The sequence below is a fragment of the Pan paniscus genome, chromosome 19, assembly GCF_029289425.2.
Source record: "Pan paniscus chromosome 19, NHGRI_mPanPan1-v2.0_pri, whole genome shotgun sequence".
NCBI classification, from domain to species: domain Eukaryota; kingdom Metazoa; phylum Chordata; class Mammalia; order Primates; family Hominidae; genus Pan; species Pan paniscus.
The window spans coordinates 97,347,495-97,369,445 of record NC_073268.2 but is presented as its reverse complement, the minus strand read 5'-3'; the positions used below and the strand labels follow the sequence as shown (position 1 = coordinate 97,369,445).

Genomic DNA, 21,951 nt, shown 5'->3' with positions numbered 1-21,951 from the left:
TAAATTCAGGCCCTAATATTAAGATATAACTTTGTATATTAAGATGTAGAAAACAATTATCTTGCATGTTAATTCTAGAAGAAATGGGGTTCTGAGCCAAAGGGTTTAAAATAACTCCAAAGTTCTTCCATACTGCCTGGATGACTCAGGATGAGTCACGATGAATCCGGTGCACAAACAAACAGAACAAGGCAGTGCAGGCCACGCTCCGGGTCCTGAGACACCACTTCAGATCCAAAAAGATCACGCGAGGGACAGACGGGTTGGCCAATGGGACTGGAAGGATTATGGGAGGCAAGTGCCATTGACTCTTCATTAGGAGGCCTGACTAAATCCCGTCACGTCATCGCTCAGGTTCTGAAATCAGTTTGCCCTGAGATAGTAAAATGGAAACTGGATGGCGACGGGGGGGAGGGGATGGAAAGTTACAGAATATTAAAGGGACAGTTTCAGAAAATAAGGTAAGAGCTAGCTATGATCTAGCTATCATTTCAGTGGCAGCAGAAATGATTTGTATGCGAAGTGGTATGTTCTTGCTTTGGCTTAAAGTCTGGAGACTTTTTAAATGTTCAAAGGAATTCAGCTTTTTATTATTTTTCTTTTCATATGGCCCATGTTTGGTTATCTCTTGCACTAAGCCCCAGTGTGACAATCACAAACACAGCCTTAATCAGAGAACAAAAGAACACAGCCACATGAAAGGGAACATGCCATGTTGATAGAAAGTACTTCTGAGAAGCAAGAGCCTTCAAAAAGGAAAAGAAACTCATCAGATCCAGAGAGCCACAAGAGCTTAAAAATCCTACTTACTTTTCTATCAAATCCAGTGTGACGCCAGGCACCAGACTGACACATTTCTGCATGCAAAACCTGCAGAGAAAGAAAAGAATGTGAACGGCACGAATGGAACAGTCACCCAGGAAATTCAACAGGCCTGCAGAAAAAGGAAAGAGTTAAAGGTGGGGACAGGGACTACCACGGTGAACAAGTACACTCAGATTTCCTTAATTCGGCAGCTTTTAGATTTGTAAAGAAAATCTCATTGCCATTCTGTCAAGGCGTGAGACTACAGAGCTGCCACAGTGAGTTGTCAGGAGAAAGGAGAGGAGCCGTTTGCAGCCACATGAAGCCCGGTCCCTGGAGAGGAGCGCCGAGATGCTTAATAAAGCTCAGTCTCCAAACGAGATGCTGGAGTGGACTGGACCTGCCACTTCTTTCCTTCTTAAGGAAGTGAGCTGGGGAGACTGCTGGAGTAGAATAAATGAGTAGCCTCAAGACGCACAAAAGAAATGCAAATTCAATTATATCATGTTCATAATCATAAAATCCTACAGGTCAGAGCTGGGTTCATGTCTGAGGCAGGTCCATCCTTAGGAGCGCGTGTGGAGCCGGACAGGCTTTCTCTAATGTGGCGCCAACAGGAGGTAGGAAGGCATCTCTCCTCCCATCCGGGCTACTGGCATACAGTGGGCAGAATCGAGGCAGCAGAGTAAAAAGGCAATGCAGTATTTTTAGTAAGAGAAATGCAAAATGTTTAATTCACCTACTTTTAAAATTAAGAACAAATAACACCCCTTAAAAACATAATGGCAGGTGCAGAGCAAGTATGCACATCTCCAAAACACACTCGTGGACTGTTGGCTGGAAGTGAGTGATGGCAGAAGTGTTGGCTGGAAGTGAGTGATGGAGAAGGACAGTGGCCCAGGGGAGGGTGCAGTGCAAGGGTCAGGCACGTTCGGGGGAGACGTGGAAGTGACTCCTCTATGGGGGATGATGGACCCAGGAGGGTACCCATAGCAGTGGGATAGGAAATGGGAGACAAAGACACAGAGGAACTGAGAGATCCAGAACCAGGAAGACAACGAGCCAGAGGTGTGAAGACAGTCTCACTTTTGCAGCCCTGCAGGGCGAGGGGACGCTGAGCTGGTCATCCTGGATCCCATGCATGGCTGCCAGCCACACTCACTCTCTCAAGAAGTGATACCTGGCTCAGCCAGCAGAGAGGAAGTTATATTCTTGGTTGTGGCTGCAGTAGTCAGTGTTTTATCGTTCAAAGAGCTGAGAAAATAAAAGTGAGGCCCACGTTTGCCTGAAGCTAGAGAGCAGCCCTTTCCCACGGCGTCAAGTGCCCCGTGTGGCCCCAGTGCTTCCCCGAGCCAGTCAGTGCCACTCTGAGTGGTCTCCTCTGCTGGCTTCACTTGCAGATGCTCTCCTCAGCCATGCCCAGACACCTCTGCACCAGCGCAGACACATGCAGCTCCTACAGTGGTCCCAGGCAAACCAGAATTTCTCTGTGGATAAAAATGATCTACAGGAAATGCATTTTCAAATCTGAGTCCTATGCGAACCATGCTACTTTGTCTTTTTATCCATAATGTACTTACTGACTGGGATTTCTAGAGTCCAGTAATGACAGAATCACTTATATCAGACTCATCCTTTTGCCAATAATGATAAGCTCTGGACAAAATATTAAAAAGCCATTTGAAAATTCTGAACAACAAACAAATGCAGGCAGGAAGGCAGGAAATGGAAGGGCCGTGACCCTTAGAAAATGAGAGTAACTCTGCATGAATCACTTTCATCTGGCTTTTCCCAAGGGTGCTCCTCACTCACAAGTCATGTGGGGGATAGCATGCGACTGAAAGGCAGCAGCCTTACTGGGTTGAGACCATGCTCAAGGCTGCCTGGATATTGCAGGCAAAAGCCCTAGGAAGAAGGGAGCCAAAACCCGCATGTAAACCTTCCCCGAGTCGGAGGCTGGCTCCTGAAGGGCACGCACAAAGGATAATATTCCCAGGATCCCCGTGGAGGACAGCAGGAAGGTTGAAAATGCAGAGTAGACATTTTGACATCTGCTTGCCACTGTGAAGACAGAGAAGATCAGGTCCTGCCAAACTACAGGGCTTGATCACATCTGAGGACATGGACACCCCAGAGGGATTACGAACCACACCTTAGAACTAAGATCAAAGCCAAAAGAGCCTAGTCCTATAACGAAGCCTCTACAAGATCACTGTAACTGCCCAAAAGAAAATAACAGAATCTAGAATGTCTACAATGCCTCATCCACAACAGATAGTATACTATCTAAAATCAAGAGAAAAAACAGTCAATAAAAACAGATTCATAGTTGGCCAGATATTGGAATTAGTACACAGAGACTTACACATTATGAAAATAATTATTGGCTGGGAGATAAGCATATTATAAATTCAGTGAAAATATAATGTTCCCTTAAATAAAAAATTAAAATGGGAATATAAGAGTAGCATGGATAAATCAGTCACTGATAGTATGCAAACTTCATTTTAGCCAAAAATGTAAATTCTCTTTATACCAGAATTGCTAACAACTGGTTTCACATTTTATACGATTTCTTTCATTCACCTACATTAGAGTGTTGCTGAGCAATGAAAGGTCAAAGAGTGGGCAAAGGCAGAGGTAATAAAAATGGCTCAAAAAACCCACAAAGCTGAATATAATGATAATATAACATAGCTGTTGCTTATTTAGTGCTTATTATTTGGCGACCATTGTTCTGTCTTTTATACTGATTTTTTTAATCGTCACATTCTGTGAGGTATTATGATATACAGAGGAAGAATATCATAAATTAGGTACATCATAGTGAAGATCAAGAATATTAAAAAGACAATGAAAATACATACAAAGCTTCCAGAAACAAAGAGTAGATCACATTCAAAGAAACAAGAACCAGATTAACACAGGATGCAGGAAGACAGTGGAGCGGTGTTTTTATTTTTATCAGATTAACACAGGATGCAGGAAGACAATGAAGTGGTGTTTTTATTTTTATTTATTTATTTTATTTATTTTTGAGACAGAGTCTCACTCTGTCACCCAGGCTGGAGTGCAGTGGTGTGATTTTGGCTCACGGCAACCTCTGTCTCCTGGGTTCAAGTGATTCTCCTGCCTCAGCCTCCCGCCACCATGCCCGGCTAATTTTATATTTTTAGTAAATGTGGGGTTTTGCCATGTTGGTCAGGCTGGTCTCGAACTCCTGAACTCAGGTGATCCACCCGCCTCAGCCTCCCAAAGTGCTGGGATTACAGGTGTAAGCCACCACCCCCAGCTGGTGTTTTTAATTTACTGAAGAAAAGGAAGCTAAAACCTAGAATTTTGTATCCAGCCAAACTGTCATTCAAATGTGTGAGCATGACAAAAATACTCTCAGAGGCACATATGGCCTCAGAAGACTTGTCACAAAAAGACTCATGAGGAAGACACTTTCAGATGACAAGCTAAAGTTAGAGGGGAGAAAACTCCAAGAGACGCTGAAGGAGATCTATGAAGTAATGATGACACACAAACTTGTTAACATTTGTAGTCGTCTTAAAATGAAAAGCAAAAAGGTGGGGGCAATATCCATCATAACCAGGATTGAAAACCTAGATATAAATCCACAAGAGCATTAAAAATCCAATAGAAAAATGGATGAACAGACATCTCAAAGATGAGGACATAACTATGGCCACTGAACGTGAGGAAATGTTCAACATCATGCGATATGAGAGAAACGCAAATCCAGGCTACACGAGGTATCATTCTAAACCTACTCAGCAAAAATGTACAAGAATGGCAATGCCAAGAACTAGAAAGGATGTGGATCATAGGCTGTCTCCATCACCACTGTAGGAGTGTAAAATGGCACAACCACTGGGAAAGCACCTTACCATGATCCCTTAAAACTGAATGTTCCTATACACTATGATCCGGCAACTCTGCTTTTCAATATATATGAAATTCTTGCATGTGCTCAAAAGAACACACAGAAAAGAATGTTCAAAGTATCTCTGTTGGTAATAGCAAAAATAAAATACAATACACCAAAGCAAAGCAAAACAAACAAATAAAGGAAGAAGCTGAAAAAGCTCAAGTGTCCATTAAGGAGTAGCAGGTGCACACAGTGTGGCATATTCGCAGAGTGGAATATTACAGGCAGTTAGAGGGGGGTACTCTAGCTAAACACACATCAATATGGAGGAACATGAGCAACACAATGCTAAGTGGGAAATGTCCACATTCCAACCAAAAGTATTTTTTTAAAAGAGTCCTCAAAATCACATTCAGCACTAAAGCCTTTAATAAATTTAAAATCTGAAAGAAAAGTAATGGTCTTAATGAATACACACAGATGCATAGCAGCAATGTAGAAAGGGCACGGAAGGGATGATGAGCCCGGCACTCAGGGCGGTGGTCACGGGGCGGGGGCGGCAGGTGTGTGCGCATCAAGGGCGCCCTGCGTGGTGGGCGCAGGTCATCATCAAGGGCTGGGTTTTGGTTGGGTGGTGGTTTGAGGAAACCCATTATGCTATAAAAATACCTGTTAATTAACTGCTTAAAAGGAGGCCAAATATGGACTAGTGATGAGTGTGGCATGAAGCAAGAATTATGACTGATCCAGGCTGGGTACGCAAACAAGTGGCTTCAAGATTTTTATGATGTTAAATTAAGTTTCGCCTAAAGGCTGCCTCCGTACATGTTTTATGTTTGGCCTAATGGTTCCATATACATGGTGAACTGTAACCCGACCTGATGTATAAACAGCCTGGTCTTGTGACAGGCAGCCGAGTCTCAGACTACCACAGGCAGCCAACTGTTCGAACTGGGCTCAAGCAAGGCAGACCCCCTGCGGTAGCCAATCCAGCTGCTGCGGCTCTTCCATTCTCCGGAGTCACTTTCGTTTCTGCCCATGAATGGTATCCAGCCACATGGCAGTGCCGGAGTCACTCTGAACCTACTCTGGTTCTGGGGCTGCCTGATTCAAGAATGGTTCTTTGCTCAATTAAACTCTGTTACATTCAATTTGCCTAGAGTTTTCTTTTAACAATGAAGAACAAATTAATGTTCAGCTCGGTAACCTTGTCAAATATTATACAAATAACTATTGAATGCTGTTTTCATTTTTGAGAATGAAAATTCCTTTGTTTCCTCCTAATTAAAAAAAACCCCACATGTATTTACCATAAAAAAGTGAAAAATTTGTATAAACCCACCATGTTGAGATAGCTTAGCATTTTCATATTTATCTTTTACACAACACTGAATCATGCTGATTTATTTTAGAATAAAAGCAAATGGCGGTCACTATAAAAACCCAAATCATACAGACATGTGTCACGCAAAAGTGCGTCAGTCTAACTTTCACTCTCCCACCCCACTGTGCAGAAGCGGCCTCTGCTATGACCTTCAGGACTTGGTCCGGGCATATACAGTCTTTCCTGGGTATCCCTGGGGGACCGGTTCCGGGACACCACCACCCACCCCACCTAGCCACTCCTCTCCCCATGGACAGACGCTCTATGAAAACTCCTGAACAAGGAGAGCTTCCCGGTTAGAAGGTGAACACACGATGTGCTGGAGTGTGGCACCCCCCTGCTCTCGCCAACATGCAGAGTCCCCCCTTCTCTAGTGGTGAAGACATAAGTGGCTTCCCTGGAGGTCTCGCCATCAGCATTCCCTGTGCAGTTCCTCGGCAAAGGAGAGGAAAAGGCCCTCAAAACACATCCCCATCATGACTGTCATTGTCACTGTGAGAGCTGATCATACAAACTGGGTCATTCTTGTCATACCCAACTCAGTCAGAGTCAAGGGGCCGGGGGAAAGCACTCGGGCCACAAAACATTCCTCCAGGAATGTAGTTCTCTGCCAGCCTGGCCGCGGAAACTGCCTGCTGCCACTTGAAACCAGTTTTCACTAATGGCAACCGACACAACCTGCTGTGATTCGAGGACTCATTTTACCCACTCACCAGTCGGGAACCTGCCAGCTCCCCAGAAACCTCACTAGTGCCAAAGAACCTTCTCAAAGAGCAACATGAAACAGTTCTCCACTTTTTAAAACTGCCAACCTTTTATTTGTTCATCAAGATATACTGAAGACCACCTGGTCTGCCTGTATGCCTTCGACTGTAAATCTTGCTTCCCAAATAAAATGTTTTACATTTAGAGATTCATCACTATATTTTATCTGACTTTGACTCCAGTCCCTAATATCTCTGCTCATTTTTAGCCTTTGGTAGTTGCTTTTCTGTATCCTGACCAGAGCTTTTCTTTGTAATGAGCGGGACAGAGAGGCTGTAGGTGGCTTACTTCACCTTAGCTGGCACGTGAAGTCTCTAGAATTTACACTGATGAAGGTGTCACTGAAGCTTTCACAGACTTGTGCATTTTAACCTAGTCATACAGAGATACAGCAAACTGCTGGAGGTGTCTGGTTTTAAATATTCTTTTTCACAAAAGGAATTTTCAAATATAGCTCAGAGTGGCAATAAATACACAATTAAAATAGCACTTTGGGAGGCCAAGGCGGGTGGATCACCTGAGGTTGGGAGTTCGAGACCAGCCTGACCAACATGGAGAAACTCTGTCTCTACTAAACAAACAAACAAACAAAACAACAACAACAAAAAAACCAGCATTAGCCAGGCGTGGTGGCGGACACCTGTAATCCCAGCTACTCAGGAGGCTGAGGCAGGAGAATCACTTGAACTCGGGAGGCGGAGGTTGCAGTGAGCCGAGATTGCGCCACTGCACTCCAGCCTTGGCAAAAAGAGGGAAACTCTGTCTCAAAAAAAAAAGTAAAATAGGCCGGGCACAGTGGCTCATGCCTGTAATCCCAGCACTTTGGGAGGCTGAGGTGGGCAGATCACCTGAGGTCAGGAGTTCAAGACCAGCCTGGCCAACAAGGTGAAACCCCATTTCTACTAAAAATACAAAAAATTAGCTGGGCATGGTGGTGGGTGCCTATAATCCCAGCTACTCGGGAGGCTGAGGCAGGAGAATTGCTTGAACCCAGAAGGCGGAGGTTGCAGTGAGCTGAGTTCGTGCCATCGCACTCCAGCCTGGGCAACAAGAGTGAAACTCCATCTCAAAAAAAGAAAAGAAAAAGGAAAATAAGCCAATTTCTTCAACTCTCAGCATTTCATTTAATCCAGCAGGTTAAAAAAAAACCCAAAGAACTAAACATCCCCACATGAAATTAATGTGCCAAATCATGCGATATTTGTAACTAAATTTAAAAGTATGTGTTTTTTTTTGGCTCATGCCTGTAATTCCAGCACTCTGGGAGCCCAAGGCAGGAGGATCACTTGAGGACACGAGTGTGAGACCAGCGTGGACAGCACAGTTGAGTCCCCATCTCCACAAATAAGTTAGCTGGGCATGGTCAGAGGACTCGGGAGGCTGAGGCAGGAGGATCGTTTGAGCTCAGGAGGTTAAGGCTGCAGTGAGCTATGATCGTGCCACTGCACTCTAGCCTGGGTGACAGTGAGATCCTTTCCCTTAAAAAAAAAGTATGCCTTTTAGTATTATTAGAAGAAAACCAAGTAGAAACGACTTTCCCAACTTGCAAACGTTAAACAGCTGCACTTTGTAATGTACAGAAAAGTTTACTCTATTTAGGAGCTTCTAGGCTGGTAAGCAGGACAAGATACAAATTAAGTGCAAGAGTTTGCTATTTCATAGTGGCCCTCCGTGCTACAGAAGCAAGCTAGCAAAAAGGAAAAACAATTATTCCATTTGTAAGAGAAATACAGATGAACACCTCATCGGAGCTTTCTGCCAACCCACATAATGAGCCAATCCCATCTGCCTTGTTCTGGGCTACGGCCCCATTGTCAGAGCTGGCTGGATATCGGAGGAGCCCCTTAGGCGCCTGCTGGATGCATGACCCTGGCCGGCAATGGAATACACCTTCCATGGGAACAAGGCTAATTGCAAGGGCTCTGCCATTTGGGTTCAAAAGACATTAAAAAGTTAAGATAATTTGGTTATAAGAAAAATGTCAGTTTTTTAAAAAAGAAATGATTAAGTATTTGGGTGGTAAAACATCATGTTGTCTGTAATTTAGCAAACATACCCACAAAAACAAAACAACAGAGCAAATAATTGTAAAATGTAGGTGATTTAATATATACAGGGTTCACTTTATCATCCTCTCAACTGTTCCACAGAATGGTTGAAAACTGTCCTATAATAAAAAGTAAAAGGGATGGGGACAGAGACGGAGAGAGAGAGAGGGGGAAGAGAGTGTCAACACAGGCATTCCTACATTGATGAGTCAAGTCGGGAAATCATTTAAGGAAGCCACCTTCTATTTTCGAAGAATGCCAAGACTGAAAGGGAGGCTCCTTGCCTGTCCCTTCTCCACTGTCCTTGAGATGATCAACAGTTGGTAGAAATTTGCAAAAGCAGAAAACCAACTCTTTCCTAAAAAGGTAAACCTCTTCCATGGAGGTAACGCTTATGACCATCAACCACAGGAAACACACACACAACACACAGCAAGCTTCCACCTCCCCCTGTAGCTCTGGGGTGTGCCTTGCCCTGGAGGAGCCCATTTACAGCTAGCTTGTTTGCGACAACTTCAGATTCTCCGTGCTCCTTGGCCCGATTCAAATATTAATGTGTTTTTACCTAAGAAACTATCAATAACATGGACTGTGTTTATACTACATACCGACAGAGCTAAGATGGGAATAATACTCAGGCTGCCTGAAGGAAGCCAAGCTGTCAGGAAGTGGGACAGCCACAGAGGACTGGAGTTTCTCACGTGAAAATGCCTGCAGAACTCTGGTCCTCTCACCCTGTGACCCCTTGAGAGCGAGGGCTGCTTGGTTCTAATTCAGTACAGGGCTTCCACGACTGCGGTGCTGAGGAACAGCTACGGGACAACGGCTGGGGCTGAGAACCCCGGAAACCAAGGTGTTCCAGGATCAAGGGAAAACAGTGCCTGATGGCTGCAAGAGGCATTAGTTTCCCACTAAATATACCGTTTATTTTCACATGCGACTGCTGGGTCCTCACCTATTCTTATTCTTGTCGGGGATGTAGAATGGCTTTGTGGCAAACCCATAAAACTCAGTTCTTTAAAAAAAAATAAAAATAAAAAAAAAATAAATAAAGTGATTCTTGTAAATTACAAAGAACCAATACTTAAATGACCCACCGTTATATCTTTCCTGCCATCTGACTTGTTCTTTCTATATAAAGAAGCCATGCCCTTGACCCAGAGCCTTCCCCTACATCCCAGAGTCCACCGTGTCAATTTCCACGTGTGTTCACAGGGTGGAGGAATCACTGGCCAGCCAGAAACCAGCCGCTGCCTCTGCAAACAGGGACAGGAGGGCTCAGCACTTACTACTCAGTGACAACCCCTGAAGAGCTGACCCTATGTGAAACACAGGCCAGCGATACCCTGGGGGAACGGTGCTGCTGTAGGCTCCAGGGCAGCCTCGCGCAGATCATTTAAAAATCAGTCAATCCCCGTGACAGGGACAAAACCGAGGTGGCTCCAGAGCTCTGACATGGCTGCACGCCTGGTGACCCAAAGCCAAGCCCCGACTCTCTTCCAAAGTACAAGTGAGAGAAGAGATCAGCTAGAAGGAGGTCTAAACTGGGCTGGAGACCAAGATAAGCCACGCACAATCATAGCCCCTTCTGCAACCCAAAGACGCAAACAGAAGTCCCTCCAGCGTAGCGCAGGGGCTTTGCTGGAATAACGCAGACATTAATTTCTCTTGCCTTCCCATAGCAATAGGTCTCTCCCTATAAGGAGGTTTCTGAAAGCTAGAGTTGGGATCGAAATTTAGTCAAATGGGCGATCCAAGCCCAGTGTATTTAGATTCGATCTCAGGCGAGGTTTTACTCCAAGTCTTGAAGAAACTGCCAAACGTCTCAGCTGCTGCAGAGGCCCCACGCGAGACAGCGTGGCAAAATGTACTCTTAAAAATATCCACAAGAAGGGGCCCTTTTTGAGTAAGTTCTGTGTATTTTAGACTTGGGAAATTCTTCCTATTAAAAATTTTGAAATCTTTTACTGAGTTCCTTTTCGGCAGCACCAGGCCTAGCTCCTTGGTACCCTCTGGGAAGAAGGGAACCGCAGGGCGGCCACGGGGAGGAAGTGTTGTCTTGGGGTGGCAGCCACGAGCTGACCCTACGATGAGGGAACCGAAGGCAAAGCTGAAGATTCTATTTGCCAATTTAAAAAATCCCTCTAAGTTATCTTGTCAGTTAAAAAAATTAATTAAAACAAAAAACTGAAATGCACAGTCCTCCATCTGCCTAAGTCCTCACCCTTCCTCCTAGCTCAGGCCACCCGGCAATGTCACTGGAGGATCTGAGAAAGATTTAGACTATGGGCACAATATCACCCTCCCCGCTTAGATGTGTGTTATTATCCTTCCTGCCCTGGAGGGGAGACAGTTGAGGTTCAGAAGGTTCTGAAACTCACCCCCAGCTACCCTGCTGGCTAAGTGGCTGGGCATAAGAACCCTCCTCTGCACCCAAAGACCACGGTGGGCTGAGGCGACAGGATCCTGGTGCATCTCAGCCACATAAAAAATCACACACAAGTGTGTACCCCTGACAACTGAGAGCGCACGCTCAATGCACTGACTCAAACTCAATTAGGGAAATCAGGAAGAAAAGAGGAAAACAGAGTGAGGTGAAAGCTCATATAAAGAAAGGGAGCCGGAGGGGCTGTGTGAGTGAGGCCCCCTGTGGGGGAGGGTGCGGGGGGAAGGGAGCTGCAGGATCCACCTTGCCACAGGCTAAGAAGGAACTTCCTCTGTGACTCTTACGACTCACCTGACGTGTGTGCAAATTCCTAATATGTAAAATAAAGACAATCTAAAAATAGCATAAACGGCAAAAATGAAAAGTATACGTATCACAGGTCACAGTTCCGCTCTGACTGGACAACATCCGCCTACAGCAGTCCTGCCGAGATGTCCTCCACCAATCCCCTTCTAGCCCGGACCGCCTCTGACGGTCAGAGGGTGTCAGCAACTGTTTTTCTGCACAGATGAGTTCAGAATCTGGGCTAGAAACAAACCACCGTCTATCCAGTTGTCTTCCTAAGCATTTAAACCGTGGTGGTTTCTGCACCCAATGTGTAAAGTTAAACAGACTTCGTGTACATCCCTGTCTCTCGCTGGACCCCTCCCTCCTACCACCTGAACTCTCCCTTTCCGCTCTTCTCCACCGACGGCTCCAGTTGTATTTAGGGAAGCTGACGTGCCCAGAACACCATTCTGGAAGTCACTGCACAACAGCATTTCAGCTTCTTGTGATTGCGACATTTATCAATTAAGTCGTCTGGTAAGAACCAGACTTTTGATCCAGCTGCTTTATGGGCCGTGTGTCTGTGCCCATTAACTTAATAGAAGCAGATGGACACGATGAGAACACCGCTGGCTGAAGGCTACTGAGCAGAAATCCAGCCAGAGGCGTGGAAAATGTCCACAAGGAGCGAGTTTCCCACAGCAGATGAGAGCCGCAACAGCATGGAGTCGGGCCAAGGAGTGGAGCCTGGGTACCCCCGACTCCTGCAGAGCCTTAAGCCACCGCAAAAACTGGGGGCTAAGGAAGAGCACCCCGAGAACGGAGCTCACTCCTGGCATTCTGGTGGCAAACAAGTGAACTCACATAGATTTTCCAATGAACTTGGAAATGCACACTGCGTTGTTCAACATGCTTGAAACACAGTTTGTCCACGGACTCCTGAACTAGCTGGGGGGTGGGAAACTATGCCAAGAGCTGGTTCAATCTGTCCCACTTGCTGCTTTTATCTGCTTGTGTTCCTGGTCTATGGTCGCGACGCTAGGTCAGCAGCCTCCAGACACGCGCCACTGAGGGTCTCTCCCAACCGCCCTTAAGAGGCTTCCGCAAGCAGATGAACCCCACTGTGTGGGAGGGGCAGTGCCTGCGGTCACGGAATTGCACATCTCAATGTTCACACAGGAAAACTCCGACCCCGACGGAATCTTATCCCCCACGGGTGACAACGTCAGTGCACGTAGGCATGGCAGAAGCATGAGGAGATCCGCACGCTGCTTGCGCCAAGGAGTTCCTCGCCGACTGCAAGTCTCTCTCTTCGGTTCTCCCAGAAAGCCACGGAGGCGCCACACTTTCACAGGACAAAACAGTTGCCTGTTGACCTGGCCAGAGCCCTCAACAAGACACCAGACAATGGGAGGACAGTGAGAGTATCCTGGGATGTATTTTCATTTACCTCATGGACAATTTTGGTGTTTCTATAGGCAGAAGTTGAAACCACTGAATGGAAAGCCAGCTTACGGGCGCACACATGAGCTCCAGCCCTCACGCCTAGTCCGGCAGGACCATTCAGCGTGGGGTCTGTGATGAGGCTGAGGACACCCATGGGCTCAGAAGGTGCATCTCAGCCCACGGCTGTGTTTCTGTATCAATGAACAGCACGGCTTCTCCAGTGACTATGACAGGTACAAACTGTATGTCTTGGTTTTGTGCTAAACCACAAAGATATGGTCCAAACACCTGGCGATGTCCAGTCCACGCCAGCACACAGATGTTTGGTTCCAAGACAACCAAGAGCAAAACCCACTCGCAGGCGCCGCGGCCAGACACCGCACATGAGGTGCCATGACAGTTGTTCCTTCTCTGAGGTCTCGTGATTTTACCGTCCTGATCCTCAGTCAATATTTTATTCTTTTAAGAGACCAGGTCTTGCCCCACTCTGCTGTGCGGGCTGGAGTGCAGTGGCATGATCTCAGCTCACGGTAGTGGTGAACTCCCGGGCTCTAGTCATCCTCCTGCCTCCTTCTCCCGAGAAGCTGGGACCATAGGTGCACCACCATACCAGGCTAATTTTTTGAAGAAAGTTTGGTACAGACTGGGTGTTGCTATGTTGCCCAGGCTGGTCTCAAACTCCTAGTCTCAAGTGATCCTCCCGCCTGGGCCCCTTGAAACGCAGAATGACCATTCTTTAATCGTGTGAGGTGTATGGAAAATGTGATGAAGAAAAACACAACAGAATTAAAATGGAAGGAAAACTTTAGAAAGACTATTTCTTTGTGGTTTTTCTAACTGCTGCTTTCAAATGAGATGGGAAAATGACTGTTCCAAAGGGTGCCAAGCAGATAAACAGCTGATCATTTTCCTTCTTCAGAGCTCCTGGGTTGCATTCGGTTTGCTAAGGAAGAACACAGGATTAGGGGAAGCAGTTTCACATACCCTGAAGGAGGTTAATTTTCTATCTGACATCAATTTTTATCTGTCATTAACATCAGGCTCCTAACAGCTGCTCCCAAGATCAGAGATGTCACTGGTCCTAGCATCTTGTGGCACAGAAAGAGTGATTTGGTGTGATTTTAAAGTAATGTTGGTAATTTGATTAATCCATGAAAAACAATATTTTTCAGAGTTGTTATATGATCAAACTAAAATGGCAAACTTTTATGGTATGGAGTAGATACAAATGCCCTTAGGTTTTGTCTTTTCCCATTTGATAAACTGCATAATGAAATAACGCTTTAACTAACCCCAGCCACGGATGCTTGCTACACAGAAACCTGCTAGGCAAAGAGCTCCTTCCCTCTTCAGCCTCTGGCATTCACCTTTTCTTTATACAATTCCAAAGTCACTCCAGCAATACATCTATTTCTGTCATTCCTGCAGAAAACATTCTCAAAGTTAAAAATAGATCCAAAAGTCCAAGCTATGCTTATTTAAGACTTCATCACACCATTTACAAAAATTAACTCAAAATGGACCAAAGGCCTAAATGTAATAGCTAAAACTATAAAAGTGCTGGAAGTCAGCGTAGGTGTCAAACTTCATAACCTTGGATTAAGCAATGGTTTCTTAAACATGACACTAAAAGTACAGGTAACAGCAACAACAAAATAGATAAGATGGACTTTACCAAAATAAAATAAAACTTTCCCACCTCAAAGGACTCCATCGCAAAAAAAAAAACAACAAAGGCCAATAAGCCCATAAAAAGATGCCTAATGTCATTAGTCATTAGGGAGATGCAAAGCAGAACAGTGAGATACCACTTCACACACAGCAGGACGGCTGGAATGAAGACATACCAGAGACACTTTCTCTAGTCCTGCTTGAATATTCAAGTTTTTAATAGTTTTCAACCACATATTTAAAATTATCCGTAAATTTCAAAATAACATGAAACCAGGTGATCTTTACTATCCAAATGACCTTTCCTGTCTCTTCCTCCCACACTGGCCTCCGCTCCCCCTTCACTTTCTTTTTTCTTTTTTTTTTTTGAGAGGGTCTTGCTCTGTTGCTAAGACTGGGAGTGCAATGATGCCATCTTGGTTCACTGCAACCTCCGACTCCCTGGTTCAAGCGATTCTCCTGCCTCAGCCTCCCCAGTAGATGGGATTACAGGTGTGCACCACCACACCCAGCTAATTTTTGTATTTTTAGTAGACAGGGTTTCTCCATGTTGGTCAGGATGGTCTTGAACTCCTGACCTCAGGTAATCTGCCCACCTCGTCCTCCCAAAATGCTGGGATTACAGGCATGAGCCACCACGCCCGGCCTCCCCCTTCACTTCCTGATCAATAACTCAGCACTTGGGTTCACCAAAAAGATTTGGTCCAGATGTCACTGTGGGGCCTTCTCTGTCTCCGGCCTTGTAATACTGGTCGGTCCAGATGTCACTGTGGGGCCTTCTCTGTCTCTGGCCTTGTAATACTGGTCCTTTCTTGCAGTCACGTACAGGACCTGCAGAATACAGTCTTTCCCCTGCACTATGCAAAGTGAGGAACATTTTCTCTCTGAAAATAATGTTGTGTTGAAAATGACACTTTCATATATGTGTGATTTGGGGCCGTGTAATTAGAGCAACCTTTTAGTAAAGAAGTTTGGCAGCGCCGGGCACAGTGACTCACACCTGTAATCCCAGCACTTTGGGAGGGCGAGGTGGACGGATCACAAGGTCAGGAGTTCAAGACCAGCCCGGCCAGCATGGTGAAACCCCATCTCTACTAAAAATACAAAAATTAGCTGGGCATTGTGGTGCACACCTATAGTCCCAGCTACTTGGGAGTCTGAGGCAGGAGAATCGCTTGAATCCAGGAGGCAGAACTTGCAGTGAGCCGAGATCACGCCACTGCACTCCAGCCTGGGAAGAAAGAGTGAGACTCCATTTCAAAAAAAAAAAAAAGGAAGTTTGGCAAAAGATATCAAGAGCTATATACTTTGACCTACTGATCTTATTCCCAGAAACATATTCTAAGAAATAGTCCAAAATAAGAAAATATTATTATTTTTTTCTTTTAAGAGACAGGATCTTACTCTATTGCTTTGACTGGAGTTGTTCTTTGCTTTTTAAGAGATAGGGTCCTGCTATGTTGCCCAGGCTAGAGTACAGTGGCACAATCATAGCTCATCATAACTTTAAGCTCTTGGGCTCAAGTGATCCTCCCATCTCAGCTTTCCACGTAGCTGAGACTACAGCTGCATGCTACCATGGACAGCTAAGGAAAGGTTCTATGTACCGCAAAGATGAACAGGAAAAAACTCCTTGCAAGCACTATAATTTTATAAGAGGGAAATGATTAAGTAATACTGTCTATAAATGTGATGGAACACTAAATTTGAAAATATCAATAGCAATATAAAATAAGTGATCTTCAAATTAAAAACAATACAAAATATATATAATTCCAAGTAAGTAAAATTATGTGCATATATGGACAAATGTATGAAGAATATGGAATAGCAAAAACAGTAGATTCTGGGTAATTTTTCTTTCATTTCTTCCTTTTCATTGTTTACTGTTATAATATTATTTGTGCAATAAATTAAAAGATAGCAAAGGCTCCCTCTGGGGTTCTTACAATGATGGCTATTTCTGGGTCATGTGGTTTGACAGCCAAACATGGGGGCTGTCTGTTTTTCATCCTGTGCCCAACAATGCTGCACCCTTGATGGGTTAGGCATAAGCCAGTATTTCTGAGCTAAAAAGAAATTTGATCATCGGTGGGAAACCAGGGCTGGCTCTGCCTCCTTGCTTCTGCTGCACTTTAGTATTTTCAACATTCTCAGCTACCCCCTGAAGCATCTGAGAAGAAGAAAACAACTCAAGAAGCCTAAACTCAAAGTAAAGAAAAGAGAAGACTGGCTGGGTATGGGGCTGACACCTGCAGTCTCAGTACTTTGGAAAGCTGAGGCGAGAGGATCGCTTGAGGCCAGGAGTTTGAGACTATCCTGGGCAACATAACAAGACCGCTACCTGTTCAAAAGAGAAAGAAAGAAGACTAAGAACAAGTCAAAGGGGAAAGTCTCAGGAAGAAAGGAGAAAAACAGCACAGAGAAAATGGCTGAAAACAAGAAGGAAGTGGGAGTAAAAGCCCTGCAGAAAAGGCTTTCCCATCTTCTCCACTGCAGGAAACAGCTGTTCCACCTTTGGGTTGAAGCAGCGGCTGGAAGCCTGGCCCCGGGCCAGGCTTGTGGGGCGGCTGAGGGGCCAGACTTACACCATGAAGATGCAGACAGCAAGACAGTGGAGGACGGACAGACACAGGCCCAGGAGCCCGAGGGAGGAAGGTGCAGAGACTCTGCCAGAGCACGACTACGCACAGGCGGGGCCCGTGGAGGAAAGCTGCATATAAGCAAGCAGCTTAATTACTTGAAAACCTTCCACGGCAGAGGGGCAGAGAAAGGGAATGATGAATGACTTGAGGACAGACACTGTGTCCGCAGCCTCCTTGATTTCTCTGTGGCATCTTACGGTCCCCTGCACACAGCGAGTCCTCAGGAAACACTGCGGGATGTGGCGCCGCAAATGCTACTTTGCACAGCTTCCCAGGGGCCGCCCCCATTACTGTCCCTGCCGAAAGCTCTGTAAAGTCCCCAACGGGAAGCTGGTTCTCGTGTAAAGTACGGCACGGCATCAAGTAAAGTGATAACATGTAATAACTTCAGCTCACATTGGTGAAGGCAGGCAGCATGGAATAGTGAAAATAATACGGGATTTGGGATCAGAAGATCCGGGCTCCTGTTTGGCTCTGCCATAAATGAAGCTGTCCACCCCGGACGGCCGCACGCGGAGCATCTGGTACCTCATCAGTAACACAGTGATGTTTTATGCACTACGTCTGCTTTGACGAGTCCTGGGTTATTAGTAAGAGCAAATGTGACACCATATGGGAGAATACTTTGTGGATTGTGAAATATGATACAATTCATACTCAACAGCTTACATGACATTGCGGCTTCCACTTCCAAAGCACTCTCCCGTGCAGCTCCCGCGCCGTCTGTGTCACACGGGAGCGTGAGCATCATCATCACACGGGCGCTGTCGAGAACCGAGAACTTAAGGCGGGTGGAGACGGGACCAGCTGACGTCCAGACTCCCAGAGTCCCCGCTTTCTCAGGATGTCACAGCGCCCTCGAGTCACACCAACAGGAGAGGAGCCTTTTAAAAACTTGAGGTGTTTCTAATGAACACAATGATCAGTGCTTCTTTCAACGAAGAAATAGAAAAATAGGGAGCGATGGTTTACATTAAAGCCTGACTCAGCCTCGTCCTTTCTGACAGCCCGAGAAGAGGGCCTTTGTCAGGATTCAGCACCATACCCCCCGGGGCAGGCCGCATAGCCCTGCGTGTCCACCGGGAGCTGTCTGGAGGGAATCAGAAGCGGTCGACGTCTGAGGGAGCTCTGATGCACAACAGAACACACTGAACACACCCAGGCACCAAGCGTTCCTCTTCCAGAAAGAACAGTTTGCTGGCAGCGCCACAGTGACTACACGTCCCCAGCAAGGCTACCCATCAGTCCCACCAGCCTGCCCAAGCGCCTGCCTGGAGGAGGGCCTGGTGCCAGAGGAAGCAAATCCAAATAACATCTAGGAGCCAGCCAGCTCAGAACAAGGCTGCGGGGCTGCCTTGTAAACAAACAGACCAGCCAGCCATTGGTTAACGGTTCCAACCAAGTCCTCGGTGTAAAAAATGCCCCCAGTGGCCTGCCTTGGAGCAAAGCACAGGCACAAATCAAAATAAAGGAAGGGCCTTTCCAACAAACTTTAAGTCCAACAATTGGCAAGGGAGTGAGAAAGAAGAAGAAAAACTGACCTATAAAAAGCAGAGACATTTTAAACGACTGTCTTCCCAGGCACCCCTAGAATATACTGCTTCAACAACCAACGTGGATATTAAAAGCCACTGCCAGAGGCGCTATTTACCAGAGTGTGATGTAGCTGCAACTGCAGAGTCTCTGTGCGAACAGAGAAGTCCCCACTAGCTGTGTCTCTACCACAGTCCCTCGGGGCTTTGGTGACAAACTGCAGGTGAAGGGATAACATCCAAGGACATGAACAGCGCCTGCCCGCCTGTCCCAAGAGTGGTGGTGCTGCTCCCGGGCAGCCCTGTGTCGCTGGCTCAGCCAAACACACTGCTTTCTCCGGCGGGAGAGACCCAGGAACAACTCTGTGCCTCCCAATAGCCCAGTGCCAGCGCATGCCACCTGCAGACACACGGCTCTTTGAGAAAATCTCATTTTAAAAGCCCTGCATGCATGAAGCCACTTAAGTGGTGAGAAGGAGGAGGCAGAAGGTAATGAAGAGAAGAGCGCTCAGGTCAGAAAACCCCGGTTCAAATCGTAGCCCTGGCCCTGCCCCTGTACAGCCCCAGGCGAGTTCACACCTTGATGTCCGGCTGCCACCACTTACCTTTCACTTACACGATGAGGATAATGGAACTATAAAACAGGAATTACTGAGATTAAAAGAAACAAAAAGTCTTAATATGTACCTGGTACATAATGAAAATTAAATACACATTAGTCTGTTCCTTAAGAAGATTTTTGCTTACAAACTCAATAATGACCTCACAGTGCTAGAGCTGGTGCTTTAGTGAATGAAACAAGGTCCAAGCCATTGGATGAGCCGTGTGGCTGGTGAAGCTGCCGCAGGAGAATGGGGGCAGCTGCCCCTCATCAGGGAGGCACTGAGGACCAGACAAGGGCGGGGAGGGTGGGGGTGGGGGACCAGGCATATGGTGGGGAGGGGAAGGGGAACAGGGCATGTGGAGGGAGAGGAAGGGGGTCCAGGCATGTGGGGGGAGGGACAGGGGGAACCAGTCATGTTGGGGACAGCACTGGTGGTCCCTGCTGGACTGGGGTCAACCCAGCACCATTTGGGTCAAGTGACAGGGAGGTCTAAGGGCTGCCCAAAACAACGAGGCCTTCTGAAAAACTGCTAGTATTGAGTTTTTGGATGTGATATTAAGGAAGACAAGCCAAGACAAAGATGTACATTTATTTTTTAAAAGCAGCCAAACAGTGGCAGATTAAGGCAGGTGAACAGATTTCGACTCTGGCCTGTGTGGTCCAGGCACTCATTCACTACCCTGATACCCGAGGTGCCTCCACACCTCTATGTGCAGAAATTCGTGTCAGGCCTGTAATCCCAGCACTTTGGGAGGCTGCAGTTGGAGGACTGCTTGAGGCCAGAAGTTAAAGACCAGCCTGGCCAATATAACAAGACCCCATTTCTACAAAAAAATGTGAAAAATTAGCCAGGCATGGTGGTGTGCACCTACAGACCCAGTTACCAGGGAGGCCGAGGTGGGAGGATCACTTGAGCCTAGGAGGTCGAGGCTGCAGTGAGCTGTGACTGCCTCGCTACGTACGCTCCAGCTGGGGTGCCCGAGCGAGAAGAGGGGCACGTCAGATCCAGCAGCAACAGCTTCCCCCATATTGGGGGTGAGGCCTGGAGCTGGGCATGGCGGTGGCTGGCTGAGGGACACGAGGGTTCAGAACTCCTGGGAGATGCCAGCTGGCCTCCACCCACCCCCACCCCACCCAAGTCTGAATGGAGGCAACCGGATGCCTCCCCCACTCCCACCCCACCCCACCCAAGTCTGAATGGAGGCAACAGGATGCCTCCCCCACCCCCACCTCACCCCACCCAAGTCTGAATGGAGGCAGCAGGGTTTCCTGTGTCATTCCTAAGGCCTCTCAGGTGATACCTTCCTTCCATTACACAGAAAAACAAGAAACACAAACAACCAGGGTAAACACCTGGGGCTGGGAAGGAGAGGGGGCGTTCTAGGTTGAGGAGACCTGATTACAATATTGAGGGCTGGACAGGAAGGGCAGAAAGGCTTGGGAGGTACCCCCTTCCATCCTGAAGCTTAACTGCACCTGGAAAGAAAGAACTAGGCAATGAGGCCCAGGAGGGCCAGCGGGCGGCAGGAGTGCCCTCTTGCTGGGGTGGAACTTTTGTTTCAGGCATGAGAGGTTTATGCAGGTGTATATGACGAGGAAAGCGCTGGCAGAGAGAGAGTGTGAGGAAGGAGGGATTATCTCAGAGGGGTCAGGATAGTGATCGCTGGATGAGCTGCAGTTTCTCACAGGCAGAAGTACGTCAAGAAGAGGGCCAAGAACACAGCCGTGGGAGAACATACGTCCAAGTGCAGGAAGAGAGGCCGGCCAGAGAGTGGGAGCTTCAGAGAGGCAGCCGCAGACCCCAGGGTAGGGAAGGAGGTGCTGAAGGGGGTGTCCCTTGCTTCAGCTCTGCAGCAGACTCTTCAGGGGCAAGGATTAGGAACACGCCAGTGAGACTGACAGCTCAGAAGGCAGCAATCACCTAGATGGTTCCAGGAGAGCTGCTGGAGTGACAGTCAGCGATTATCTCGATGGTTCTGGGATAGCTGCTGGAATGGCAGGAAGGCAGGGGACTGCCCTGGGCCAGGAGAGGCAGTACACGCTGTATGCTGGGAGAAGCTGAGTGGTGACAGCAGTGCAAACCAGACACTCTGTCTAAGGGGAAGATGCACGATTTAAGGAAAGAGGTGGCTGGGCTTAGGTCAGCTGCTTTCTGTGCTTTATTGCTGGTTCTGATGGGGAAATTTGAGTACAAACATTTGTGGATTGGAAGGTGGGGATCTTGCGGACAGCAAAAGTGAAGACAGGAAGCGTTTGAGGCGGGTAAGTAGGAATCGCAGGTTGAAGGTGCTACCAGCAGTGCGTTTTTCCTCTTAGAGAATGCCAACAGCATGGCTTCTTGAACAGTAACAGAGAAGATGTATTCACAACTGATGATATCGTTGTCCTCCGTTAGAAATGGTAGGTGACAGACATACATGGATCCTGAACCTCCATGTCCATCCCACAGCCACCGCCATGCCCAG

At 46.9% G+C, this 21,951-nt stretch overlaps 1 protein-coding gene across 3 annotated transcripts in view; it reads right to left on the bottom strand.

Moving 5' to 3' along the window:
• Positions 1 to 21,951, bottom strand: part of RPTOR (regulatory associated protein of MTOR complex 1) — a 417,904-nt gene that overhangs the window by 173,980 nt on the left and 221,973 nt on the right. For all 3 annotated transcript variants that reach the window (XM_063599478.1, XM_003831138.7, XM_055101956.2), the window contains one exon: positions 811 to 870. In XM_063599478.1, the coding sequence (XP_063455548.1) occupies positions 811 to 870 (60 nt within the window). The remainder of the gene's footprint in view (positions 1 to 810; positions 871 to 21,951) is intronic.